This window comes from Myxocyprinus asiaticus, chromosome 1 (genome assembly GCF_019703515.2).
Source record: "Myxocyprinus asiaticus isolate MX2 ecotype Aquarium Trade chromosome 1, UBuf_Myxa_2, whole genome shotgun sequence".
Lineage (NCBI taxonomy): Eukaryota > Metazoa > Chordata > Actinopteri > Cypriniformes > Catostomidae > Myxocyprinus > Myxocyprinus asiaticus.
This window is the reverse complement of record NC_059344.1, coordinates 19,441,196-19,464,570: the sequence shown is the minus strand read 5'-3', so window position 1 is coordinate 19,464,570 and position 23,375 is coordinate 19,441,196. Positions and strand designations below refer to the sequence as shown.

Below are 23,375 nucleotides of genomic sequence, written 5' to 3'. Positions count from 1 at the left end.
AGCGAATGGTAACATCAACGCTGCAGGGGTACCGGGCGCTGTTATTCGGACGGGGGGGCCGGGGTCACACGGAAGAGGCCCCGGACGCCACCGTACTTGGCCGCCCGTAGATGCACCCTTACCACCAGTGGCTACGGGAACAGCGGGCCAGCGGGCCGGAGGAGAGGGGATCTCCTCTGGGCCCCTGAAGCGGTAGCCCAGGTGCCTGTTCTGGAGACTAGGGTGATGGCCCACTTGATAAGGACTCACTCGCGGTCCTGAACAACAGGACTTTTTTAGCATTTTGGTGGCTTTTACCCTCTTTATTTTTATTTTACATTTTTAACAACATACTGTTTTAACACAAACTGTTCAATGGACTTTTGCACATGGAAACAAATGACTCACAAAATGATACAAATATATTTACTTTTATTTTTATTTTGTGATATCAGTGCAACAGACCTTGTAAATATAAAAAAATGTTGTTGTGTATTTTAACAGATGTTTGTAACAAATTTTTTTCGAAAGGAAAAAAAATCTGTTCTTATCAGTTATGTAGTATCTGTTCAACTTGTAAATATAAAAAAATGTTGTTGTGTATTTTAACAGATATTTGTAACAATAAATTTTTTTTTCGAAAGAAAAATCTGTTCTTATCAGTTTAATATCTGGTACGTCCCCTATCCGGGGACCATATATTAAATTGATTTTTGGATTAGGGAGATGGAATAGGGGCTTGCTCCGTCCACTTCACGCATCGACCCGGTATTGCAGTATCTCCGGGAACGGTGCACCCCCATATAATTGTCAACATAAGAACATTGAAACAAAACAACATGCTTTAATGATAAACTGAATGTTCATGTTAGTCTGCTTTTCATTTTGTTTAATTGTATTGAAGGCGTATAGAATTGTCATTTGTGCTTTAATCCAACATCCCATCTACAACGGACGCGAGATTATGATCAGAAAACATTTCAGTGTTAAAATATGTTCAGCAGTAGAACTTGAAGACACTGGATTCATAAAGTGTGCTGCTTTAGTTCGGATAATGCTAAATAAACGCAATTTTCCCGGTTTGTATTGCTGATGCGCATGCGCGTTCTCGAGTTGATTGACAGGCGATGTCTGTATCTAACAGGTGATTGGCTCTTTTACCTGTAAGGTGGCTCTTTTACCTGTAAGGTGGGACTTCCTTTCTACATCCGTTGGGCATTTCAATTTCAAAACTAGTCTCTTTTGGAGGACCTAATGTGATTTAAAAATAAATATATTTGCAAAGAAATGTAAAAAAATAAAATAAAATAAGAAAGCATCCGCCCAAAATTTGAACTTTATTTATGTGAAACTTTAAAATCCAGTAACAAAAACACTTCAATCATTGTTTCTGTTGCACATTAAAGTCCACATGCCCAGAAGTGAAGTGATCGCATGTGGAGATTCATGCTACTCTCCCTTAACTCATGTGCTCAGTGATCTGCAGCTACAGCGACAAGAGAATTTCACAGGAGACAAAGTCACAGCTCCATGTTTCACTTCATTCAGTGGGTAAAAATAAGAGCAGAGCAGCAAGTGTGCATGAGACCTTGCGTTTCCTCCACAAGCAGCATATGTATTATATTTTTCAGCATAATAAATATACATTTATATGCCTTTTATCTCAATAGTTCGTGATTGACAGTTTCGCGAGCCGCTCAACCTTTAGGAGGTACATTGTTTTTTGCCGTTTTTAAAGCACAGGACTCATTTTTTTTTTCCTTTGAGGAATGTTTTTAAGGTAAGCCTTTTAATTAATTTATTTATTTATCACTGATTTTAAACCTTGTTTTTGTAGCCTGTGGGTGCCTTCACCATGTCAGCTGCCCGTGCTGGCGTGCGGAGGCTCCACAGTGTGCGTTTTAATTGTAAAGAAATAAATGGGAAGCTCCTGGGGGTGTCGTGTCTCGATTTTTCCAGAAAGCTGATCCAAAAAACTCTTGGTTTTAGTGCAATGGATTTGAATTGTTTAATGACTCTGCCCCTGAACAAAGGTTTTGATTGAAGTTTTAAGAATGCTTTCTTGTTGAATGTTTTTTGGCAAACATTTGAGGTTTGTAAGGCCCAGTTCTCCATGTTGACTGTAGAGAAACTTTCTGATAATTCACTTAAAACTGTGATTGTTAGAATGTTTAATGAAACAGTGAGTGGAGATGATATTGTGTCTGGCTGGGCAGATATTGCACAGTACAAGGCCAACCGGTCAAGGTGGTTGATGAGGATGGCATTTGGAACTGCTCTTGGCGAATTCCTATCAAACAAAGGGAAGACGCTGAGGGCTTCCAGGGCCTGAAACATCTGCCCTCTATGATTTTGTTGGGAGAAAACCGAGGCTACATCCACTATCGGGATGTCCAAATTATGTAGAAAGTGTGGGAAAATTGGGCATCTGGCTGAAACCTGTCAAGAAATTGTTTGTGGAAGTGTAGAGAAACTGGTCACTTTTTTGAGGAATGTACCAGTGGCAGATGGTGCAATCTGTGTGGAGAGACCAACTACCTCTACAGAAATTGCCCAAAAAGTTCTGCCAACAAACTGAAAAGCAACAACATGGCCGCCCCACAGATGGAGCAAACAGGAGAACAAAGGGAGGCAGTCCCTGAGGTTTTGGCAGGAAATTCAAATTCGCAGCCAGCCTCAGTGAAGCCTCCACACAGGCTATGTCTCCGTGGCAACGTGCTCAACAAGCCACGTGATAAGATGTGCGAGTTGACTGTCTCGGACGCGGAGGCAACTGAGATTCGTCCTCCGCCACCCAGACTGTGGCGCATCACTACGCGACCACGAGGACTTAAAAAGCACATTGGGAATTGGGCATTCCAAATTGGGAGAAAAAGGGGAAAAATAAAAAATAAAGATTTTGGAAATATACGGGTTTCGGGAAAACTTTTATTAGTTGGATTAAGTTACTTTATAGACACCCGGTGGCGGCGGTACAAACAAATGGATTAATTTCAGATTATTTTACTTTGGATAGGGGCACCCAGCAGGGTTGCCCTCTTTCCCTATTATTATTCTGTCTTGCCCTGGAACCAGTAGCAGCCGTGATAAGAAGGGAAGATGAGTTTCCATGTGTGGTGGCGGGAGATGTGGCACAGAAGATTTTGCTTTATGCAGATGATATTTTATTATTTGTCTCCGACCCTACTAGATCTATGCCTTGCCTCCACAGAATTATTAATTCCTTTTCTAAGTTCATGGGATACAGAGTCAATTGCTCAGAATCCGAAGCTTTGGCTCTGACAGCGTACTGCCCAGTAACGGCTTTCCAGCCGGGCACCTTCCAGTGGCCCTAACAGGCCATTAAGTATTTGGGCATTTTATTCCCAGCAAATCTGTCTGATTTAGTTAGTTAAATTAGACCCCTTAATTAAAAGGTTTTTGAGCGATGTGGGCGTTTGGGCTTCATCACATTTATCTATGATTGGGAAGGTTAATGTTATTAAAATGAATTGTATTTCAAAATTTAACTACTTGTTACAATCTCTCCCTGTAGATTTCCCCCTCTCTTATTTCAAGCAATTTGATAGCATAGCGAAGTCCTTCATTTGGAATGGTAAACGTCCCAGATTACATTTGAATAAGTTACATAGGCCGTCAAAAGGTGGGCTAGGCCTACCCAAGATTTTTGTTTTTTTATTATGCATTCGGTCTCAGACATTTGGCTCATTGGTCACTTCCACCTGTGAGAGCCCCTCCCTGGTTTTATATTGAACAGGAAGTTCTTGCCCCTATTTTGCCATTACAAAGCCTTTCTATTAAACCAACCGGAGTAGTTAAGTCACACCCCGTTACCTCGCATTTGCACATGGTATGGACAAAAGTGTCCAGAGTGTTTAATTCGGACATTTATTGAAATGTTGCCTTGAGCATATGGCTGAACCCTAAACTATGTATTGAAAGGTCCCCTTTCTGCTGGTCAGAATGGATTGTGAGGGGGGTTACTACACTCGGTGACCAATATGAGAGTGGAGTGTTTAGATCTTTTGAAAATCTGGTTCAACACTGAGATTCCCAGATCTCAGTTCTATAGGTATTTACAGTTGCGCCACCTGCTCCGTAATATTTTTGGGAGTAGCTCACACCCCCCTAAAGTTGCAGATACTCTGGGAGAGGTGATTACTGTTTTTGTAAAAGGTCATGAGTCATCAGTGTATTACTCCCTGTTAATTCAGAGTCTGGGGGATGGAGCCTTTAACTTCTATCAAGAGATTATGGGAGAAAGATTTAAACTTGGTATTGGAGGAGGGAGTGTTAGGATTCTAAAAAATATCAAGTCTGCATCTAGAGATGCAAGGGTGCACCTTATGCAATTTAAAATTTTACATAGATTCTATTGGACCCCCTCTAGATTAAATAGGCTTGGTCTTAAAGACACACCCACCTGCTGGCGATGCCAGTCAGAAGATGGAGACACAATCCATGTTTTTTGGGGGTGTGCTAAGATTCAAGAAGTTTGGTTGAGAGTTTTATGTGTGACATTTTTAGCCCTCAAATTTTACTTTGTCCCAGAATCTGTATTTTGGGTGATGGGTCGGTCATAAATTGGGGGGGATAATCACATAAATAAACTGGGTTCTGACCAGTCTCATGATCGGCAGGCAAATAGTTTTAAGGGGATGGAAGTCGGATGGAGCGCCCTCTGTTTCGGACTGGTGTGTGGAAATGGGAAGGGTGGCTGCTTTCGAGGAAGTGATAAGTAGAAGGCTGAAGTTTTGGGACTTATTTGTTAAATGGGGCAATTATTTAGTTTTTTGGGGGGACTCTCAGGGAGGGAATGTGGAGAATGTAGTTTAGTTTAATTATGTATGTTTATTATCATTTGTTTTTTCTTTTTTTGGTTGTGTGTGTGTGTGTGTGTGTGTGTGTGTGTGTGTTATGTGGGACCACAGGGGTGTTCGTTGGGGGACGGGGTGGGGTTTAAATGTGAAATGTTGATTCATTGTATATGTGTTGGGTTTTTCTTTGTGATGTATTTATGAATCAATAAAAAATGTTAATTATATATAAAAAAATTAAACATGCAGTAAGCGAGGTACTAATTTAGCTTCCCCACGAACACTTGGATAAGCCTAATAGCGCACATTTATCTAATTATCTAATGTTAGAGCAAGCGGCCATGCTAAGTGGCTAATGTTAGGCTACTTACATGTTTCAAATGATAAGCCATGTTTGAGGTTGATGAATGATAGGCGTACATTTGCCTGCAGAGTTTGCATGTAACTTCTTGGGGTCATCCTTCACCCTCTCAAAATGATCCCACACTTAGGATTTCCTGGCCGACATAATTACCGCATGGACCAGCCGTGTAAACGATCATGTCTGTCCATCACTGACTTCGTGACTTCGCGGGGGTTTGTTCCCCCCCCCCCCCACCCCACCGACTTCATTGCCTCATCGCCTCATCGCTCTCGCTCTCAGGTGGATGAACCTGCCGACACAGGTGCGGGCGTAACGCCTGGGCCAGCCTGCTGGTCTTGCGGGGATCCGGGACACTTGGTGATGGAGCTGTGAACTGTAGTCCAGATCCCCGACACTCCACGGGCTGCCCCCGATTGAGCTGGAGTGTACAAAATACCGGTAAGTGTCAAGGGGAGTACACATCAAGCCTTGGTGGATACGGGCTGTAACCAGACCACTGTCCACTAATGTTTGGTTCAACACGAGGCTTTGGGCACAAACAAAAAAATGTATTGTGGGAAAGAATGCCTCCATTTCTGAGGCTGGAGCTCATTTAAATCACAATTGTTTTTAAAAACTTGGATGCTCTGTTTGTAATGCAGAATGTGTGAATTGGCTTGGTTTGTTATTTTATTCATTCAATTCTTTAAGTGTTTTTTTTTTCCCATGGGTCATAAGCTTCCTGAAATATACAAATGTTAATACTAATGTATGACAAAAATGATTTTGAAGTGCAAAAGACCCATTTTTTTTCCATCACTCATTTGATCAGCCTGATGTTCATTAATTATGTCTGCATTTCATATTCATATACTTTAAAGATTTCACTTTTAATTTAGCTGTTTCTAAAGGTATGTTCCCTTTGATTGTTCAATGTAGAGGTTTTTCTATTAAATCATTTTAAATATTTCCGCGCATGGTCATATCAAGCACTAAAATGCATGTGAATAAATGTAAAGCAACAGGTTGCAATTTGTGTTCAGTTTACTTGTAAGAATGTGATTGCTTTATTTTCAGAGTTTTAACTGACAGACTGAAAATGTAAATGGTTTCACTTTAGTCTGTTGTGATTTTGCAATCGCAATATTTGCTATTGTAATTGTGTCTACATGACTAAGAGAGTCAAATAGTCTGGAATATTTCATATGTTGACCATATTGCACACATATTGACACAATATACAATACAATATGCATTTAAGTGGTTTTTAAACTGGGGGGCGCAGTGAATGATTTATAATGGAGCTAATTATAATTATTGTTATTTCTCTAATGAATCAATAACAAGAAACAGTTTTCAGAATGAACTGGGTTGTCATGTGTTTAGGTGAACAGTTGGTGGGGATATTTGACAGATGAACTTAGAGGTCGGTCACACTTCATTGGGCAATATGGAGTTAAGCTCCAGCAAGCACCAAAACGCGACTGTATTTTGGAAAGAAGTCCTAAAAACGCATCCGACGACTGCCCGTATTTAAAAGCGACTTTATGAAGAAACCCCGCCAGGGTCTCTTACAATAGTCGATTTTATTATAAGTATTTTGACGATATTTGGCAATCGTTGACGACTCTGAAGTAGCGCCTTTTCTTCTAAATTCCCGGAAGTGATGTAACCGACGTCTGTGGCTATTCCTGCGTGGTTACGTCATGGTTTTCTTTTAGTCGTAATAATCAACAAATACAGCATATTCGCAGCACACCGTTTAAACGGCAAAACGATTCATTACGTGCCTTGTTCTTTCTATTGAGGTTTCGATAGTCTGGTCATTAGTTTCATCTAACTTTGTTAGTGTATTATCTTATTTCTGAGATTTATTGTATTTCATTTTTATAATCAAACTGAATTGTACAATATGTAACGAAATTTAATATAACATTTATTTTTTATTTTAATCTATTTTTTTTGTACTTTTATGAGTAATTTAACACACAAAAAACTGCACTTCCATAAATTATATTTTTATGATTATTTCATATCTATATAAGTTTACTATCACAGGACATTTGTTGTTTATTACAAGAGAAATTAATACTACAGGTGCATCTCGATAAATTAGAATGTCGTGGAAAAGTTAATTTATTTCAGTAATTCAACTCAATTACTGGGTTTTTGTTAAATGTGAGCCAAAATCATCACAATTAAAAGAACCAAAGACTTAAACTAGTTCAGTCTGTGTGCATTGAATTTATTTAATACACGAGTTTCACAATTTGAGTTGAATTACTGAAATAAATGAACTTTTCCACGACATTCTAATTTATTGAGATGCACCTGTATATTCATACAGATAAATACTATATCACATTGATTTTCTGTGTGACAATGATGAATTATCAGTATTGCATATTCATGTTCACGTATTATACATGCAATTTGTTACTCAAGGTGGCGCTGTTCAGTGATTGACTTGATTTACATTTAACATTGCTGCAGTTGAAGTCACAAGTTTACACACACCTTCGCCAAATGCATTTAAAGGTGCAGTATGTAAGATTCAGAAACCCTTGTTATTAATGACACCTGTGGCCGTTAAGTGAACTGCAGCCTGTTGCTCGTGCACACACTCCACAGGGACGCGAGCATCGACAAGAACAATGATGTAACATACAAGGAGACGAACGTGATTCATGGGCAGCATGCTGACAGATGAGGTAGCATCATTAAAATTACACAGTTATGATTGTTTTACTACAGACTTTGAGACTGTATATTATATTTGACTCTCCAGTGCTGGAACAGGGTTAAAACAAAGTGTGGATATAGGTCTGACTATGTGAGACTGTAGTTTGAAGTAATCACTTTTCTTTGTATGATACATTGACTGCATTTATACGATAGCCTATGTCGGCGTTAGCTAGCTAGCCAGATTTATCAATAGATGTTAGCTAAATTAGGTGGATGATGACAGTAGCTGTTTATAAAACAGACTGTACAGTATAAATATGTTGGCACAATTCAGTATTGATGTGATTCCATTCAAATTTATAAGTTAATACCATAATCTTTGCTAGGGACATAAACTCAAGGCATTGCATTAGAAACAACTCTAATATTATCTGATTATATTATTATAAATATCTGATTAATATTATTATCTATTATAAAAGAAACTGTACTTTAAATAATTGCACTCTTTCTTTGTAATGATAAAACAACTTTTATTTAGAGTAAGATGAAATAGAAAAAAATATAAAAATAAGAATACAAATATACACTTCAATAAAAATATCCTTTTAAATAAACCATGATAAAACAATGTTCCTCCAGTGTTCCTAATTCAATGGTCCTTGTTCCTTGTTCCAGACTTGAAAAGGCTGTCTCCACTTTCGTTTAACCCAGCAGGACCTTTGAGCTCACCAATAGCTATCTGGACGAGCCTGAATGTCTCCTGAGCCCCAAGTGTAACTGCGATCATGGTGCTTCAGTTTCTCCCTTGACATTTAGAGTCACACCATGTCTTCAGCTGTTTAAAGCTGTCAGGTCCTCTGAGAGCCTTGATGAGCAGCTCCAAGTCTGTGCGTTTGTAGGCTAGCACTACTCCTGCTAGCGCAGACTTGAACACTGCATACTTGGATTGGCTGTCTGTGCAAATGGCTGCATCAAATCAGTGGAATCCGGTAGAATATGACCAGACACACCACATATCATTGTACACCCATGTCTGGAACAACGTCGGGCCTTGTTTATGACAACATCCACTGTCAACATATAAGATCTTAGGCACAGACTGATTTGCCTGCTGGAATCTGTCCGTTACTCCACGGCACATGGGCTCAAACATGGACTCTTCACAGGTAAGTACAAATGTGACAATCTGGGAATGTTCATTGCCTATGCTGGTAAACCACTCAGCTGTGCCTTTACCCTCTCCCGACAGCTTCTTCACCACCTGCAAAGCAAAATGTTTAAGTTTTAGAAATGTGCGTGATCCAAGTAATATGATAGAAAACATGTAATAGAAAGTCAGTAATCAGATTACACACAACACCGGTTGTACTCAGCTTCTTGTGGAGTCCATTTTTAGCACAGTGCCTAAAGTGGAGAGAATTTGGCTCCTGAAGTCCTGCACATTGCTGGCCTCTGCAAGCAGGAATGCGTGGCGGAGCAGACGAGCAGAGGGCAGCTCTCTAGGACGAGGTGAAGCCTCGAAAGTGTGTCCCAAGGCTGACACAATAACTGAGTAAAACCTAAATACATTTTTTAAATAGATTTTTTTTTTTTTTTTTTTTTTTATTGAAGCAAAAAAGTTATCCAACACATCACCCATGTGAAAACCCTTAAACGTAATAGCTGGTTGTTCCACAGCAGCAATAACTGCAGCCAAATGCTTCCGATAACTGGAGATCAGTCTCACAACACCGTGGTGGAATTTTGTCCCACTCTTCTTTGCAGAACTGCTTTAGTTCAGCAACATTGGAGGGTTTTTGGGCATGGACTGCCCATTTAAGGTCCTGCCACAACATCTCAATCGGGTTCAAGTCAGGATTTTGTCTAGGCCATTCCATAACTTTAATTTTGCTTCTTTTGAGCCATTCAGAGGTGAACTTACTCCTGTGCTTTGGATCATTGTCTTGCTGCATAATCCAGTTGCACTTGAGCTTCAACTCACGGACTGATGACCTAATATTCTCCTTTAGAATTTCCTGGAAGAGAGCAGAATTCATATTTCCCTCAATTATTGCAAGTCACCCTGGCCCTGACGCAGCATGACATCCCCACACCATCACATTCCAACACAACGCTTGACCGTATGTTCTTTTTTGGAATTCTGTGTTTAATTTACGCCAGATGTAACGGGACCCCTGTCTTCCAAACAGTTCCACTTTTGACTCATCAGTCCACAGAACATTCTCCCAAAAGGTTTGAGGATCATCAAGGTATGTTTTGGCAAAAATTAGACAAGCCCTAAAAAACTGTTCACCCAAAAATGAAAATTTGCTGATAATTTACTCACCCTCAAGCCATCCAGGATGTATCTGAGTTTCTTTCTTCATCAAAACAGAATTTAAGATTTTTAGGATTTCATTTCAGGCCTCCTCCTTTGAACAATGCAAATGAATGTACTGATGAAGCATCCAGGATACACATACCAAACGACCATTTGGAACATTACACTTATACAAATACAAATCTACAGCAAAGATAATTACATTTTTGTACAGCGCTCCTCTTGTAAACTATGACGTGCTTCCTGACCATAGCAACGAGCTTACGTCATCCCTCTCATGAGCACGCGTCACAGAGATGTACGGAAGCGAACTGTAACGCTGGTTCTTGGAGAGGAAGAGAGGAGACGGGTACTGAAACAGGTACTGGTGCGAGACGCAGTCAAAAGCTTTCTCAAAATCTAAATTTAGGACTACTAACCGAATATTTCTGTCTCTCGCATAACAGATGGCATCTCTAATCAGCACTAGGCTGTCCGTGATCTTTCTCCCAGGCACAGCACAAGCTTGATCTGGGTGGATCACGTCCTCTAAAACGGTTGACATACGTGTTGCTAAAATTTTACTAAAAAGCTTAACGTCAAAATTTAAAAGTGTGATTGGACGCCAGTTTTTAAGGTCCGTCTTGTCTCCTTTTTTATATAGTAGTGAAACTATCCCTAATCTAAAGCTGTCAGGAAGTCTGTCTAAGGTCTCCAATTCACTAAAAACAGTCAGTAGGTCGTGTGCTAAAATATCCCAAAAAGTCTGATAAAACTCTAAGGGGAGTCCGTCCATTCCTGGGGACTTTTCCCGTTTAAAACCTTTAAGAGCATTTTGTAATTCTAAAATGGTCAAATCTTGGGATAAAAGCTCACTTTGACTGCTTACCTTTTTCTCTAAAAAACCTAAAACTTCCCTCAAGGTGTCACTTTCTACATCTTTTTTACAATATAAAGCCTCATAAAATTCTGTAACCCCACTTAAAATTTCTTTTGTTGTGTGCACTTCCCTCCCTCCTGTTTTCAGTGATGTAATTGCCCCTCCCCGTGTGATTATTTTTTTAAAAAAATATCTGGTGCACTTTTCTCCTTCCTCAAGGTCTCTTTCTCGGCTTCTTAAAATGACACCTTTGCTTTGTGTTTCACTTAAAACGGACATTTCCTTTTTTACTTTTTTAATATCCTCGCTAAAATCCAAACCATTATTTAAAAGGTTAAAATATCTCTGTAGTCTTTTTTGCAGCCCCATCATGTGCCTTTTTACCTTTTTTTCTTATTTTTCCCTACCTTCCTAAAAAACTGTCTTGTCCTGTCCTTTACCATCTCCCACCACTGTGCTCGTGAATCGTAAAAGTCTTGGAGGGTCTGCCATTGGCTGAACCGCTCCCTATATTCTCCAACTACTTCCTCATCTTCCAACAAGGAGCAGTTCAGCCTCCACAGCCCTCCCCCTACAGTCACACCAGTGGGCAGTGAAAGGGTGCAAGACAGCATCAAGTGGTCAGAAAAAAAGAGGGGTTCAATGTTGCATCGGTTGGCGGGAAGTCTCTTGTAAAAATGTAGTCAATTCGAGAGGCTTTGGAGCTATCACCACTGGACCAGGTGACGCCCTCCTCTCTTTGATGCAAGTTTCTAAAACAGTCGGTTAATTTAAAATCTTTAACCAACCCCCGTAATAAAAAGGATGTTTTATCTACTTTAAAATCATCAACTACCCTCTTCCTATCTCTTTTTGTTAACACACAATTAAAATCCCCCGCCACAACTAGGGGGCTCTACCCAACATGTGGGGCTGCAAGTCCTCTAAAAGCTCGTACCTTTGATTTTTGTCCGTAAAACCATATACATTAAGAATGTTAAAATCCTTATCTAAGAAAGTCAGATTTGCTAAAATTGCCCGCCCATCCCTTACCACAGTGCTGCCCTTCACCAAGATATTTGGGTTGTTAATTAAAATGGCAACACCGTCATTCTTGTTAAAATTGGACCCACTCCATAGCGAGGGGCCCGAGGTCCAAAGCGCCTCCCACTTCCTGTAATTCTTTAAAAAAGGAAGAGCACATTCCTGCAATAAAAACACATCTGACTTACAAGATTTTAAAAAGGATAAAACACTCTTTGCTCGCAGAGTGGACCTCACACTTCTCACATTAACTGTAGAGATAGTGAGGGCCATGAGCAGTGTGGTTAACAGGTATGAGCTATTAAGAAACAAAATACATTAAAACCACAGTGACATAAATTAAAATCATATTAAAAACTTGTGACACTTACGTCCTCCTTTAACCTGGAAAGCCCAGGGTCAGGAGGGTAGGTGCTCGACGCCTCAAGGGCCGCCGAGAAATTCTCTTGCAGCTCTTTTGGCGACGATGATTTTAGCTTTACATGCAGAAAAGAAACCTCATTTGGGGATTCAAGCGGCCACACATGGTCCAGATATTCCGATACGGAACGATCTAGCCACTGTGTGGCCTTCAACTTTTTCTCCTCTGTTTCAAACAAAGGAGATCCTGCAGGCCTTTTCTGCACTTGAGCATTTGGGAGTGAACACCCAGTTTCACTCCCACTCGAAACCGTTTGGAGGGAGGAAGCCGTTTCCTCCTCCCCATCCTCCATTTCCAACTCCCTGTTCCCTGGGGAGGGAATAGCTTCCTCCACCTGTTCCAATAAAAGGTTAGACTCCGCCCTCACGACCGCCCCACTTCCTTCCTCCTGTCCAATCCCTGAGGCTGGCTGGGAATTTGAAATTCCCGCCAAAACCTCAGGTCCCGCCTCCTCCTCTCTTTGTTGTAAGGTTGGGTGTGCTTGTGGGGCGGCCATTTTGTTAACCTTTAATTTATTGGCAAAACTTTTAGGGCAATCTCTGAAGAGGTGGTTTGAATCTCCACAGAGATTACACCGTCTGCCATTGGTACATTCTTCAAAACTGTGACCAATTTCTCTACACTTCCCACATACTATCTCTTGGCACGCTTCAGCAAGATGCCCAAATTTACCACACTTTCTACACAACTTGGGCATCCCCTGATAGTGAATGTAGCCTCTGTTCTCTCCCAACACAATCATGGAAGGCAGGTGTTTCAGACCCTGGTAGCCCCCGGCGTCTTCCCATTGTTTAATGGGAATTCGCCAGGAGCATGTCCAGATGCCATCCTCATCTAACACTTTGACTGGTGGACCTCGAACAGTGCAAAATCTACCCAGCCAAATACAAATATCCTCTCCAGTTACTGTTTCATTGAACATCCTGACAATCACAGTTTTAAGTGTGTTGTCAGAAAGTTTCTCCACCGCAAACATGGAAAACTGGGCCTTAACTGAATCCAACTTTTGCCAAAAAACACTCAACAGGGAAGCACTTTTAAAGCTTAAATCAAAACCTTTGTTCAGGGGCAGAGTCATTAAACAATTTAAATCTTCAGGTTTAAAATGGAGCGTGTTTTGGATCAGCTTCCTGGAAAAGTCAAGACGCGACATTCCCAGGAGCTTCCCCTCAAACTCCTTGAATAAAAACCGCACGCTGTGGTGCCTCCTCGTGCCAGCACGGGCAGCTGACATTATGGAGACACCACCAGCCTAAAACCCACAATAAAATCTACGATTTCTTACAATAAAATATATTAAAACAACAAATAAATTATATTAAAACAATCAATAAATAACATAAAATCAGCACTTACCTTTTTTGTTTTGTTTTTTCCAAACGAAATTGTTCCGTCCGAAACGTATTCCCAGTTAGAAATGCCTAAAGCCACAAACAAGGCTGAAGGCTCCGCCCAACCGAGAATCGATCACTGTCTCTTAGCCAAAAGGCCGAGAAGCGATCAACATTGTTTCAATGTTCTTATGTTGACAATTATATGGGGGTGCACCGTTCCCGGAGATACTGCAATACCGGGTCGATGCGTGGAGTGGACGGAGCAAGCCCCTATTCCATCTCCCTAATCCAAAAATCAATTTAATATATGGTCCCCGGATAGGGGACGTACCAGATATTAAACTGATAAGAACAGATTTTTTTCTTTCGAAAAAAATTTATTGTTACAAACATCTGTTAAAATACACAGCAACATTTTTTTATATTTACAAGATGAACAGATACTACATAACTGATAAGAACAGATTTTTTCTTTCGAAAAAAATTTGTTACAAACATCTGTTAAAATACACAACAACATTTTTTTATATTTACAAGGTCTGTTGCACTGATATCACAAAATAAAAATAAACGTAAATATATTTGTATCATTTTGTGAGTCATTTGTTTCCATGTGCAAAAGTCCATTGAACAGTTTGTGTTAAAACAGTATGTTGTTAAAAATGTAAAATAAAAATAAAGAGGGTAAAAGCCACCAAAATGCTAAAAAAGTCCTGTTGTTCAGGACCGCGAGTGAGTCCTTATCAAGTGGGCCATCACCCTAGTCTCCAGAACAGGCACCTGGGCTACCGCTTCAGGGGCCCAGAGGAGATCCCCTCTCCTCCGGCCCGCTGGCCCGCTGTTCCCGTAGCCACTGGTGGTAAGGGTGCATCTACGGGCGGCCAAGTACGGTGGCGTCCGGGGCCTCTTCCGTGTGACCCCGGCCCCCCCGTCCGAATAACAGCGCCCGGTACCCCTGCAGCGTTGATGTTACAATTCGCTCGCTCGCGTGGAGGGGGACCGTAACGTGTTTCCCCACCAGCAGGTTTCTGGTGGTCCAGATGGCATCCTTGATTGCATTGAAGGTGAGCCAGAGCGAGGTAAATTGTTGTGCTGGACAGTCCTTCGAGCCCCGGCCCACCCCAAGGATGGCGAGCTTGTAATCCACCTGGACCCCACCCACTGGCAGGCACGGGAAATACAGGGGGCCGGTCGTGGCCCACAGGTCCCGCGCAGCGCCGCACTCCCAGAGCAGGTGTCTTACGGTCTCCGGGTTTTTACACCCGGACCGGGGGCAGATTGCATTTTTGGCCATGCCTCTGGAGTGCATAACCGCCCTGACCGGGAGGATCTCATGAGCTACCATCCACGCCAGGTCCTTGTGCCTGTTCTGGAGAGCGGGGTGGGCAGCATTCCTCCAAACTTCTTTGGCCTCACCTAGTGTGAGGCCTGGAACTGGACTCACTGGTTCCCGGTCCTGCACAAGAGAGACAAGAGATTTGTGGTTCGTTAAAATGGTGGCATCCTGAGTCTCTAAACTCTTTTTCTTTAAAAACTTCTTGATAAAATCATATTCTTTTGGAAGATTAAAAGCCACTGGGGTTGTCAAATCAATTGGTAAAATTTTTAAAACTCTCAGGTAAGACCCCATCCAGAAGCGGGCCATGGCTGCAGTCTTATTTTCTCTGGATGGGGTCACCGCATAACCAATATGCAGGGCGGTGAAGCGGCTGGCTAAAAACAGGTGGGGGTCTGGGAGGCCTTTTCCACCATTTTCTGGTCTTTTCTTGACGACCTCCCTCTTCAAACGTTCCCACTTGGACCCCCACAAGAAGTAAAAAGCCGCCCTCTCCAGGTCTGAAAGGAAATGTTTTGGGGGACTAAAAACAGAACACACAAGTAAAAACAATGGTAAGATCACAGCCTTAAAAATTAAAACTTTTCCTTCCATTGTCATCTGTCTAAGTCCCCAAAAGCCCAGTCTTTTCCTAACTTTCCCTATCATGTCAGTCCAATTTCCCCGTCCTCCACCCTCTTTGTCGAATTTAACCCCTAGAATTTTTAAATCGGTCTCTTTAAAATCTACGTCCAGTCCACCTGTGTCCACGTTTCCCCACGGCCCGAAGAGCTGGGCCTCAGACTTACTCCTATTGAGTTTAGCGCCCGAGGCCCGACCGTACCAGTCCGTTAAATCCATTGCTCGTTGTATGGATAAAATGTCAGTAGCTAAAAGGGTCACGTCATCCATATATAAAACACAAGTCGCTGTTAGTCCGCCCGTCCCTGGAACGTCTAGTCCTTTGATCCATTGGTCCCTTCTCAAGATCTGTGCCAGTGGCTCAATACAAGCCACATACAGGAGGGGAGATAAAGGACACCCCTGACGGACACCACTACATATGTTCACCGCTTTGGATAAATGCCCATTAACACGAATTTTGCTGACTAAACCGTTGTACAGCAGTCCCACCCAGGCTATAAACCTCCCTGGAAAACCCATTTTTTGCAGTACCTGAAACAGGTACTGGTGCGAGACGCAGTCAAAAGCTTTCTCAAAATCTAAATTTAGGACTACTAACCGAATATTTCTGTCTCTCGCATAACAGATGGCATCTCTAATCAGCACTAGGCTGTCCGTGATCTTTCTCCCAGGCACAGCACAAGCTTGATCTGGGTGGATCACGTCCTCTAAAACGGTTGACATACGTGTTGCTAAAATTTTACTAAAAAGCTTAACGTCAAAATTTAAAAGTGTGATTGGACGCCAGTTTTTAAGGTCCGTCTTGTCTCCTTTTTTATATAGTAGTGAAACTATCCCTAATCTAAAGCTGTCAGGAAGTCTGTCTAAGGTCTCCAATTCACTAAAAACAGTCAGTAGGTCGTGTGCTAAAATATCCCAAAAAGTCTGATAAAACTCTAAGGGGAGTCCGTCCATTCCTGGGGACTTTTCCCGTTTAAAACCTTTAAGAGCATTTTGTAATTCTAAAATGGTCAAATCTTGGGATAAAAGCTCACTTTGACTGCTTACCTTTTTCTCTAAAAAACCTAAAACTTCCCTCAAGGTGTCACTTTCTACATCTTTTTTACAATATAAAGCCTCATAAAATTCTGTAACCCCACTTAAAATTTCTTTTGTTGTGTGCACTTCCCTACCTCCTGTTTTCAGTGATGTAATTGCCCCTCCCCGTGTGATTATTTTTTTAAAAAAATATCTGGTGCACTTTTCTCCTTCCTCAAGGTCTCTTTCTCGGCTTCTTAAAATGACACCTTTGCTTTGTGTTTCACTTAAAACGGACATTTCCTTTTTTACTTTTTTAATATCCTCGCTAAAATCCAATCCATTGTTTAAAAGGTTAAAATATCTCTGTAGTCTTTTTTGCAGCCCCATCATGTGCCTTTTTTCCCTATTTTTCTTATTTTTCCCTACCTTCCTAAAAAACTGTCTTGTCCTGTCCTTTACCATCTCCCACCACTGTGCTCGTGAATCGTAAAAGTCTTGGAGGGTCTGCCATTGGCTGAACCGCTCCCTATATTCTCCAACTACATCCTCATCTTCCAACAAGGAGCAGTTCAGCCTCCACAGCCCTCCCCCTACAGTCACACCAGTGGGCAGTGAAAGGGTGCAAGACAGCATCAAGTGGTCAGAAAAAAAGAGGGGGTCAATGTTGCATCGGTTGGCGGGAAGTCTCTTGTAAAAATGTAGTCAATTCGAGAGGCTTTGGAGCTATCACCACTGGACCAGGTGAAGCCCTCCTCTCTTTGATGCAAGTTTCTAAAACAGTCGGTTAATTTAAAATCTTTAACCAACCCCCGTAATAAAAAGGATGTTTTATCTACTTTAAAATCATCAACTACCCTCTTCCTATCTCTTTTTGTTAACACACAATTAAAATCCCCCGCCACAACTAGGGGGCTCTACCCAACATGTGGGGCTGCAAGTCCTCTAAAAGCTCGTACCTTTGATTTTTGTCCGTAAAACCATATACATTAAGAATGTTAAAATCCTTATCTAAGAAAGTCAGATTTGCTAAAATTGCCCGCCCATCCCTCACCACAGTGCTGCCCTTCACCAAGATATTTGGGTTGTTAATTAAAATGGCAACACCGTCATTCTTGTTAAAATTGGACCCACTCCATAGCGAGGGGCCCGAGGTCCAAAGCGCCTCCCACTTCCTGTAATTCTTTAAAAAAGGAAGAGCACATTCCTGCAATAAAAACACATCTGACTTGCAAGATTTTAAAAAGGATAAAACACTCTTTGCTCGCAGAGTGGACCTCACACTTCTCACATTAACTGTAGAGATAGTGAGGGCCATGAGCAGTGTGGTTAAAAGGTATGAGCCATTAAGAAACAAAATACATTAAAACCACAGTGACATACATTAAAATCATATTAAAAGCTTGTGACACTTACGTCCTCCTTTAACCTGGAAAGCCCAGGGTCAGGAGGGTAGGTGCTCGACGCCTCAAGGGCCGCAGAGAAATTCTCTTGCAGCTCTTTTGGCGACGATGATTTTAGCTTTACGTGCAGAAAAGAAACCTCATTTGGGGATTCCAGCGGCCACACATGGTCCAGATATTCCGATACGGAACTATCTAGCCACTGTGTGGCCTTCAGCTTTTTCTCCTCTGTTTCAAACAAAGGAGATCCTGCAGGCCTTTTCTGCACTTGAGCATTTGGGAGTGAACACCCAGTTTCACTCCCACTCGAGACCGTTTGGAGGGAGGAAGCCGTTTCCTCCTCCCCATCCTCCATTTCTAACTCCCTGTTCTTTGGGGAGGGAATAGCTTCCTCCACCTGTTCCAATAAAAGGTTAGACTCCGCCCTCACGACCGCCCCACTTCCTTCCTCCTGTCCAATCCCTGAGGCTGGCTGGGAATTTAAAATTCCCGCCAAAACCTCAGGTCCCGCCTCCTCCTCTCTTTGTTGTAAGGTTGGGTGTGCTTGTGGGGCGGCCATTTTGTTAACCTTTAATTTATTGGCAAAACTTTTAGGGCAATCTCTGAAGAGGTGGTTTGAATCTCCACAGAGATTACACCGTCTGCCATTGGTACATTCTTCAAAACTGTGACCAATTTCTCTACACTTCCCACATACTATCTCTTGGCACGCTTCAGCAAGATGCCCAAATTTCCCACACTTCCTACACAACTTGGGCATCCCCTGATAGTGAATGTAGCCTCTGTTCTCTCCCAACACAATCATGGAAGGCAGGTGTTTCAGACCCTGGTAGCCCCCGGCGTCTTCCCATTGTTTAATGGGAATTCGCCAGGAGCATGTCCAGATGCCATCCTCATCTAACACTTTGACTGGTGGACCTCGAACAGTGCAAAATCTACCCAGCCAAATACAAATATCCTCTCCAGTTACTGTTTCATTGAACATCCTGACAATCACAGTTTTAAGTGTGTTGTCAGAAAGTTTCTCCACCGCAAACATGGAAAACTGGGCCTTAACTGAATCCAACTTTTGCCAAAAAACACTCAACAGGGAAGCACTCTTAAAGCTTAAATCAAAACCTTTGTTCAGGGGCAGAGTCATTAAACAATTTAAATCTTCAGGTTTAAAATGGAGCGTGTTTTGGATCAGCTTCCTGGAAAAGTCAAGACGCGACATTCCCAGGAGCTTCCCCTCAAACTCCTTAAATAAAAACCGCACGCTGTGGTGCCTCCTCGTGCCAGCACGGGCAGCTGACATTATGGAGACACCAGCAGCCTAAAACCCACAATAAAATCTACGATTTCTTACAATAAAATATATTAAAACAACAAATAAATTATATTAAAACAATCAATAAATAACATAAAATCAGCACTTACCTTTTTTGTTTTGTTTTTTCCAAACGAAATTGTTCCGTCCGAAACGTATTCCCAGTTAGAAATGCCTAAAGCCACAAACAAGGCTGAAGGCTCCGCCCAACCGAAAATCGATCACTGTCTCTTAGCCAAAAGGACGAGAAGCGATCAACATTGTTTCAATGTTCTTATGTTGACAATTATATGGGGGTGCACCGTTCCCGGAGATACTGCAATACCGGGTCGATGCGTGGAGTGGACGGAGCAAGCCCCTATTCCATCTCCCTAATCCAAAAATCAATTTAATATATGGTCCCCGGATAGGGGACGTACCAGATATTAAACTGATAACAACAGATACTACACTTGATCTTAGCCAAAAGGCCGAGAAGCGATACCGAGAAAGGGTCCGAGCAAAGGGACTCATTCAGACAACTACAGATCTCACTGACGGTGTTTTTAATAAGATTACACAACTTAAAACTATAAACTACTTACACATACAAACTGCAAAACTAAAGCCCCTCTCAGAGACTGTGTGAAGAGTTTTGAGATTCTCGTCGATAAGAAGCTGAAAAACCTTCAAAATACGCTTTTTATATGTTTTCTGCCTCTGTTCTCATGAGTTCATCGTCCAATCAAACACGAGAACAGTGTTTGTGGCCAATAAAACTCTCTCGAGTCTCTTTATAATCCTAAAATAATCACCTTTTAACAGGACAGTCTGTCTGCTCATGTTCTGACACCAGATTCACAAAACAACAGGAGAAAATGAAGCTTTTTACACATTTCTGTCTTTGATGTCCTCATGTGGTTAAATGTGCGACTGCAAGTCCATCAAACTACAAACACTGACGACGATAAAAGCTTGAAACACTTTCAAAGACTACTGAAGAAGAAACAAACATTTTAGCAACATCAATCTTTACAGATCTACACTGAAACAACAAACTAGAAAATCAGCACAAACTGATCTTTGAAAATCCTTGAATGAGAGTTAAATATCACCAACACGTTTAATAAGTTTGATATGCTTTTCTAATGACTGACTTCATCTGTGTATTTAATGGCCACAGTTCACGTGAGAAATGTCTTTATTTTCTCATTTAAACGACTCAAACTGGACGATTGTCTCAGATTAGTCTACACTGATTAACAACGACCAAAAAAAAAAGCTCTAAATTGATGCATTGTGAAACTATCCACTGTCACTGCTGTTATTTAATATTTGAAAGGATGAACACTTTCACTCACTTTCTAGACTTATTTCGACGGATTAATGTTCAAACGCTTGATCATAGTTTACGGGACTACAAGCATTTCTGCATTTAGCAACTACAAAGTAATCTTAAAGTCTAAATGATCAAATTCAAAGTTTTAAATGTGAAGATACTCACAGGTGTCGCTTGTCTTGCATCAAACCGTGTAAAGATCCACCTGAACATTCGCCTTTTTATTGCAAATTACGAAACCCACTATGGCGAAGAGCTAGCTCATGAATATTTATCAGGACGTGCCGACGTTGCTTGGCACGTGTCCAATGGCGAAGGCTTTCATAAATTAATATTAAAAACATAATCTTAACATGACGAAGTCTAATTCATTTGAGATCCCAAAAAATGTGTGAACTGTGAAACTTATGCTGAAAACAAATCTTTATCTTTGCTCTGATTAAGTTTCTCTGAAATCTTGATCACATCTGAGAGGAGTTATTTGATGTCACAGTGTGAATAATTGTTGGTTATTTTCAAAACTTAAACTGATTAATATTCTGTATAGATATTAAATACAGTGGTGTATCAACGTTTGATTTTTTTACTAAAATTGTGCAAGACTTGTGCGTTATCTCAGTCCAAATCATACAACAGTTTTGTGTGAGGAACAGACCAAAATTTAAATGGTTATTTACTGATAATCAAGCTCTCAACATCTCTTTCACACTTTCGTACATTTAAAACTCCTCTGGCTTTAACAAGGTTGCTGCAGAGTTTTAAAAATCAAATGTAAGACTTTTTATGACCTTACATTTTGGAAAACTGAATTTGAGACATTTTAAGACGTAAGCAAACAAGTCAGTTTTCGCATGTATCATGTGTGAAATGTCAAAGGGCAGAATTGAAGATTTTTGGGTGAACTATCGCTTTCATAATCGTACCTTTTGTTTAATAGCACAATCAGCTTTAAACTTTATTTATAGAGCTGTTCAGTTTCTAGTCCAGACACCCAGCAGAGACGTTATAAATAGTATTTAATTCAGGTTAGACAACATCTCTGGACTGCTCAGAAAATAAACTGTAGAAACTCATAATGTAATAAAGCATAATATAATAATTTTCTCAAAATGTAATTATGACATCATGTAAGAGCGCATAATGTAATAACATTTTATTTTATACTTTTATCATATTACAATATATATATATATATATATATATATATATATATATATATATATATATACACACACACACACACACACACACACACACACACACACACATATACACTGGTGGCCAAAAGTTTGGAAAAATGTACAGATTTTGCTCTTATGGAAAGAAACTGGTACTTTTATTCACCAAAGTGGCATTCAACTGATCACAATGTATAGTCAGGACATTAATAACGTGAAAAATTACTATTACAATTTGAAAAAAAAATTCAGAACTTCTTAAACTACTTCAAAGAGTTCTCTTAATAAAATCCTCCATGTGCAGCAATGACAGCTTTGCAGATCCTTGATATTCTAGCTGTCAGTTTGTCCAGATACTCAGGTGATATTTCACCCCACGCTTCCTGTAGCACTTGCCATAGATGTGGTTGTCTTGTCGGGCACTTCTCACACACCTTACAGTCTAGCTGATCCCACAAAAGCTCAATGGAGTTAAGATCCATAACACTCTTTTCCAATTTTCTGTTGTCCAATGTCTGTGTTTCTTTGCCCACTCTAACCTTTTCTTTTTGTTTTTCTATTTCAAAAGTGGCTTTTTCTTTGCAATTCTTCCCATAAGGTCTGCACCTCTGAGTTTCCTCTTTATTGTTGTACATGAATCTGGTGTTGAACGGGTAGAATTCAATGAAGCTGTCAGCTGAGGACATGTGAGGCATCTATTTCTCAAACTAGAGACTCTGATTTACTATCCTCTTGTTTAGTTGTACATCTGGCCTTCCACATCTCTTTCTGTCCTTGTTAGAGCCAGTTGTCCTTTGTCTTTGAAGACTGTAGTGTACACCTTTGTATGAAATCTTCAGTTTTTTGGCAATTTCAAGCATTGTACAGCCTTCATTCCTCAAAACAATGATTGACTGACGAGTTTCTAGAGAAAGCTGTTTCTTTTTTGCCATTTTTGACCTAATATTGACCTTAAGACATGCCAGTCTATTGCATACTGTGGCAACTTAAAAACAAACACAAAGGGGGCCTGGGTAGCTCAGTGAGTATTGACACTGACTACCACCCGTGGAGTCGTGATTTCGAATCAAGGGTATACATTCTCTTAAAGCAAGTCTAAATATCTTATATGTTGCTTCTCAAGTAAATGTATCTTGTTTTAAGGATTTTTAGACAATTTTAAATGAAAAACAAGACAAAAACACTCAACAACAGTAGGATTTTTTTACAGTGAATTGTTTTACTTAATTAAACTTAATAAAAAGTATTTTTCCCTTTAATTTAGTGAATGTCATTTAGAGGTGTTTTTAAAAGATGATTTTGTCCTCTTTATTGTTAGTAAGCACATTTAATGTAGCCTTTTAAGTCGGGGCTCAAGCTGACAGAAGAAATGAGAGACTTGGATATATAGAAAAAAAAATCTATTC

The 23,375-nt window shown here is 40.7% G+C and overlaps 1 protein-coding gene, 1 non-coding gene and 2 pseudogenes across 5 annotated transcripts; 1 reads left to right on the top strand and 3 right to left on the bottom strand.

Moving 5' to 3' along the window:
- Nucleotides 1–603: 603 nt before the first annotated feature.
- LOC127449269 (uncharacterized) lies at nucleotides 604–781 on the top strand (annotated as a pseudogene).
- An 11,510-nt stretch (nucleotides 782–12,291) lies between these two features.
- LOC127449186 (uncharacterized) lies at nucleotides 12,292–20,991 on the bottom strand. Of its 4 annotated transcripts, none has more exons than XM_051712455.1 (2): nucleotides 18,191–19,537; nucleotides 12,292–12,413 (listed from the first exon to the last, which is right to left on the bottom strand). In XM_051712455.1, exons 1-2 carry the CDS (start codon nucleotides 19,459–19,461, stop codon nucleotides 12,380–12,382), a joined length of 1,305 nt encoding a protein of 434 aa, XP_051568415.1. In that variant the 5' UTR covers nucleotides 19,462–19,537; the 3' UTR covers nucleotides 12,292–12,379. The 4 variants fall into 4 exon arrangements, with proteins under 4 accessions (XP_051568415.1, XP_051568406.1, XP_051568421.1 ...); XM_051712446.1 differs by having other exon boundaries at nucleotides 12,302–12,526; nucleotides 18,304–19,536; XM_051712461.1 differs by lacking the exons at nucleotides 12,292–12,413; nucleotides 18,191–19,537 and adding exons at nucleotides 14,135–15,643; nucleotides 20,957–20,991.
- Nucleotides 13,988–14,165, bottom strand: LOC127449262 (uncharacterized; annotated as a pseudogene).
- LOC127449239 (U2 spliceosomal RNA) lies at nucleotides 19,765–19,955 on the bottom strand. Its single transcript, XR_007898693.1, has one exon. It is a non-coding gene; the product is annotated as a U2 spliceosomal RNA (small nuclear RNA).
- Nucleotides 20,992–23,375: the final 2,384 nt, after the last annotated feature.

What these genes read in the sequence shown, in the direction of transcription:
- LOC127449186 (XM_051712437.1), bottom strand. Translation starts at nt 19,461, where the DNA reads ATGTCAGCTGCCCGTGCTGGCACGAGGAGGCACCACAGCGTGCGGTTT. An exon ending in TTTCCAGGTTAAAGGAGGAC is followed by an intron (nt 15,644 to 18,177) that starts GTAAGTGTCACA and finishes TTCTGTTTTTAG; the next exon opens with TCCCCCAAAACATTTCCTTT.